Source organism: Buceros rhinoceros, unplaced genomic scaffold, assembly GCF_000710305.1.
Source record: "Buceros rhinoceros silvestris isolate BGI_N320 unplaced genomic scaffold, ASM71030v1 scaffold11950, whole genome shotgun sequence".
Taxonomy (NCBI): domain Eukaryota; kingdom Metazoa; phylum Chordata; class Aves; order Bucerotiformes; family Bucerotidae; genus Buceros; species Buceros rhinoceros.
In genome coordinates, this window is record NW_010387941.1 from 15,509 (window position 1) to 20,802 (window position 5,294).

At 45.3% G+C, this 5,294-nt stretch overlaps 1 protein-coding gene across 1 annotated transcript in view; it reads left to right on the plus strand.

The window, feature by feature from the left end:
• Positions 1-1,481: 1,481 nt before the first annotated feature.
• LOC104497336 (rap1 GTPase-GDP dissociation stimulator 1-like) overlaps positions 1,482-5,294 on the plus strand; it is a 20,005-nt gene continuing 16,192 nt past the window's right edge. Inside the window, 5 exon segments of the mRNA XM_010140611.1 lie at positions 1,482-1,530; positions 3,194-3,304; positions 4,135-4,257; positions 4,420-4,545; positions 5,025-5,153. Of these exon segments, the coding sequence (XP_010138913.1) occupies positions 1,482-1,530; positions 3,194-3,304; positions 4,135-4,257; positions 4,420-4,545; positions 5,025-5,153 (538 nt within the window).

Here is a 5,294-nt window from a genome sequence, read left to right on the forward strand (position 1 = left end):
AGACGCCCAGCCTGGCTGGCTTCTCCCCAGCCTGCCCACCAGCTGGCCAGGCTGCCAAAAAAACCTGGAACCAACCATTCTGCATTGCCTGGCGTTCCACCACGGCGACAGTCTGTTCTGGCACGAGATGAAACCAAACATCACCACCACGGAGTTTTCCACAAAACAGACGGACCATCTTCTGACCGATTTTAGGGATATTTTTACAAGGCACCATGCACACGGTGTTATTCTACTGATCTGTTCCCTGAGGAAATAACAAAACACCTGGATTTCTAACTACCACTGCTCCAACCTAAAGAGTGACCAGCAATGTCCCCTCCTCTTTGTAAAACAACCTCCTTCAACTCCAGAGATCCCACTAGATCCAGTTTAAGATCAGAGCTGATCCAACAGTCAGCTTGTTCAGGTGGTTTTTATTTTTTTGGTAAGAAAAATCGCATTCTAATTGTACTTCATTCATACAAAATCATTCATCCAGCACATTGTGGCAGGAGAACTGGACAGAAATGGAAAGCAGTGATTAACATTAAGTTTTCAAAGCAGGTCAGAGGAAATCATCCTCTTTGCACATCTACATTCCAGGAGTTTTCAGCCTGTTTTCATTAATAAAAAAAGGAAGCAAATCCAAAGTAATCTATCTTTTAAAAACCCACATTGATCTCCTATCAATTTTATGCCTTTTTGCCCTTAGCACATGATTTTGAAGAGGCCACAAAAGTTACTTCCAACTCCTTTCCAAGAGACATCAATACACGCAGCCTCTGATTCTTCCTCCAAATAGAAAATACTGCAGTTTCCCCATATAGATTTTTAACCCAAGGAATCCAGCCATTTTTCTAAAGATGGCATCTTGTTTAAAACACAAGTTTTTAATTAACTGCTTATAATTTTATAAGCCAAATAGTTTTTCTTCTCCAAGGACAATAACAGCCTTTAATCATGTTCTCCTTCCCCTCCCTGTAATTCTTCCTCTCTAGAAAACAGCTCAAGACTCTGCTAGCTCCTCTGAAATTCCAGCATGCCATAAATTTACACATTCTAATTAAAAAAAATCTCACATTAACTAATGGACACATTAAGGAAGGCCTAAATAGTGAATCCAAACAACAAAAATAAATGATGAATTATTAATCTTTGGCTAAAAAGTTTCTAGGCCAAGATTGTGACTTGTCTTTTTCAACGAAATAGTTCGTGAAGGAGAAATGCTGCTTTACTAGTCTGGGTACCAACTTACATCATATTCTGCTGCCAGTTAACTACTTCAGCCATCAGTCTCCCAGCATTATTTCTTACATTACTTTCAACCGCTTCAGGTCATCTCAGTTTGCAGGAAGCAGCTCGAGGAACTTCCAGACTGAAAGGGCAGAAGATTTAGAACCCATCAATAAAGTAAATGGTACCCAGTTGTCAGGACTGGATGTTATTCCCCAGAGTTTATAAGGCACTGGAGAACAAATCGTCGAGTCATTAACTGTGACATGCAGAATGCCATTTACATCGACGACGGGATTAGCCGGGTGGAAAGCGGTAAGAGCGGCCCGAGTTCACAGACACAGCTGCAAGGGCTGCGGGGAGTTACAGCAATCCGACCTCAGTGCAGGAAAACAGCAGGATTAAAGGACAGCACAGAATTACCAAACAAACACAGCTACGATAAAGAGGAGAGTCGACATGAGTTCTGAAGAGGCGAGAACTGCTCAACCTCTCTCTTGACTTTTTGAAGGAGCGGGCAAGAAGGCAAATAGAGGAGATCCTGTTAATGCACTTCGATTCCTACAAACCTCCCAATAAGGGTTATCGTCTAAGCTGAGGAGGTTATCTGGTGGAGCCTGAAGGGCAGAAAAACGACTGCTTTCACAGCAGAGAGCCACAGCTATTAGAGGGTACCTTTGCCAGACCCTGTGCCATTCCAGATACTCAAAACCAACCTAGAAACAGCAGAACACCTGGCAAAGTCTTCAGATTATTTGGAGAACTCAATTCAAACTGACTGCAGAAAAAATCTTACCAGCCTGTACAGCCTGGGATAAAGGGAACACGGAGGTCAGGGTCTGCAAATGCAGAACAACGTACCCAGGAAAGAGATGGCCCAGTTGTGGGTAAGGGTGGGGTCTGAACTAACTCCCTCTGCCCAGAAGAGATCAAGTCATGTGCAAAACATGTTTTGAACGGCTGCACAAAGCACGTTCTCAAACAGAGAAAGGATTAGGAGTGGAAAACAAAACACTTTACATTCTGTCTGACACCTAGTCTACCTGTATCCTGAAAACATTTTTGAATACTAGCTCTTCACTGAAAAAAAAAAAAAGTGAACTGGGAAAAGATTGAGATAAGTTACCAAAGCTTCTGGAGAGGGAACATTAAATGAATGGGCAGAAGAATGACAGGGGAGGGATGCAACAACAATCCCTCTAACCATGACAAGCATGGGAAGGGCAAACAGTGAAGGATCATGCCTTCCTCTTACTATGGAGATTCCAAGGCTGTTCGCTTTGAGCTTTTGGGAAGATATTTTAAAATGAAGGGAAGTATCTTCCTCTTACAACAGTGAAACTGGGGAACTTGATATCACAGTGTGCTGTGGGGATAAAAGCATGAACTATGTTAAATGGGTAATTAAACAAACCTCTGGAATAACAGCCCATCAAGCTGCATTAACTACACCGAGGTAAATACTAGGACTATTTCTCAAGGCCAAAGATGCCAGAAACTAAGGGATAAAGTGTGTTGCCATATCTGTTTCATTCTGGTGTTCTCAGCGCCTGCTACCGGCTCCTGCCAGAGCAGATACCAGAACATTCAGCAGATCATGTAATGCCCAAATATTCAGCTGAACTGCGAGTGCTCTCTGCATGGTGAAGAGGTATCTAGAAAGGACAGCCTGGATTCGGGTTCTCTCATTACTCCTCTCTCCCCCTCCAGCTCTGCCACAGCTACAAGTTAATTTCTTTTTCCAAATAGAATTAATTCCTCTCTGCATGCTTAGGTCAGCTCAAGAGGTATGTGCCGTCAGAGAAGCAGACCAAGGCTGGGCACTCACATTCTTGGATTAAACGAGTTACTTAACGAGTATATGTAGATCTGGACCTTCCAGGAGATGATCAGCCACTGTCACTGGAAAGAACTACCAGGAAGAACTCCGGTATTGCCCACACTGACTCACCAAGGTTTTCTATCCCACTCTCTTTAGAAATCCTGAGTCAGCACCTGCAGCACCTCAGGCTCTGTGGAGATGGCACAGAAGCTGAAGATAAAATCCTTGAAAGTCTGAACGGGATTCTCCTGGCTCTCACTGAAGATAGCTAAGTATCACTGCGGATCACTGTTTAACTGTCTGCACAACCCAAAAGCGTTCACTGGAGGGTTTAGTCTGTTGGGATCATCTGTATCACAACAAGTGGTGGCTGCTGGAACTGTCCCTGTCCTCAGCCCTTTCTGCTGTTTGCCTTTCTCTCTGTAAACTGACAAACTACTTAGGACCAGATAGAGCTACTGGTCACTAAAACACCTCATAAATACTAGATTTCCTGTTCTATTTACTACAAACTCCTAAGATTAAACTAGGGGACCCTACAAGGTCGGGAACTTAAAAAGCAGTTCCTGGTCTCCCTGCAAGAAAGTTTTTGATGTCTCTGCACATTCTCCCCAAACACCATCCACCTGCATTTATTTGACTCTCCTGTCAGATGGTGATTTACTACCTCACAGGACAATTAGCCATACTGTTGATGAAGAAAGGCTAAGGGAACTGACTTTTCTAATTGCTAGTCTAATGAAAGATGTGCCTACCTGCAAAATTAATTGCTAGGCTGTACCTCAGGAATAGAATCTTAATCCCTGACTTCCCATGCCTTACACAAGCCTCCTTTTATAGTCAGGGAAGATGAAACTGCTTTCCTCTCTGCTCTGCCACCTGGGCTTCAATGCAGCGTGCAGCAAGATCATCAGCTGGAGCTGCACTTGCTGCCATTCAGGATATTTAGACTTGAGACAGCCTTTAAGTACCCACCTTGTTACCTCGGAACCTTGGATCTCACGGGTATCAACTCCGAACACCAGGAAACAAAGGGCCAGGTAAACAGGGCAGCCACAACCCCCCTGCAGGTATTGCTTACCCTCTTGTCATTGCAGAGCAGAGATCCTTCACCCTGCTCAGAGAGAGTGGCATCTTCCCAACTCTGGCAAAAGTCCTGACCGACCACCCGCGATGCGCAGCGAGAGCGGCCCAGGTGCTGGCAGAGATGGCCAAGGATGGTATGCCATACTGAAGTGCTACGGCACGGCACACCGCAGCCCATCAGCTGGGGGTGCCACCCCAGTTCTGCTTCCTGGCCATCAGCTACTGGCCTTGCAATTGCAATTGTTGTATTTCCACGTGGCAAAACCCCACAAGTCCCTCCTCCTTTTCCCACACAGAGGAAATGAAGACACCATGTATTGAAGCAGATTTGGTTCCAGCTTTGGTACCTTTGCTGGAGAGCACAGACCAAGAACTGCTGCTCCATGCCGGGAGGGCTATTGGCCGCATCTGTTACGGTAACCGTAAGTACCGACTTGCGAAAAGCCTGTTTTCCCTGGCTGTAAGGCATCGTTTTGTACGGCATCTTAATTTTATGAGAACTGAGTGCTCCATGCACTTCAGCCTCCACCTACACAGACACTTCAGGAAGCTCACAGGCACCAGGCTGAATGTGGCCCAGGGACCTCCTGACCTCTGGATTCTTGACTGCAAGGTGACCCATCTTTGTCAGACTGCTCATGCAATTGCCCTTATCTATTTTTACAGAGGCTGAATTCCTCAAGCCAAAGCAGGGTCGGGGGTTTAGCAAAACTCCATCCTGAACCCGTGTTTCCTACACATCTGCACTAGCCTGAATCCACAGCACAAAAGCTGTACAAATTCTAACGGTGCAAGAAAGAATCAGACTCCCTTGCTGCAAAGCATCCCAGTCGGACCTCTTTAACCACTTTAACTGGTCCCTATTTTAATCACCTCTAATTTCTATGCTTACTGTGCCCAGGGGACCTTCAGGAAGAGCTGGTGAGGGTAGGAGTAATCACATCCCTAGTCCGGATATTAACCGATTACGCAGAGAGCGAACCACTTGTCCACGTTGATCTACTGGCCTTATACAACCTTGCAGACCTTGGTAAGTAAATGCTTTTGTGTCTTGGAGCAGAACATCATCTTCACGCTGTTACTGCCTCTCCGCATACACATGGAACATCCACGGGCTTGTGGAGTTTGTTTTCTTTGGCTGGGTTCTTTTTTCTTTTTTGGGCGGGGGGGG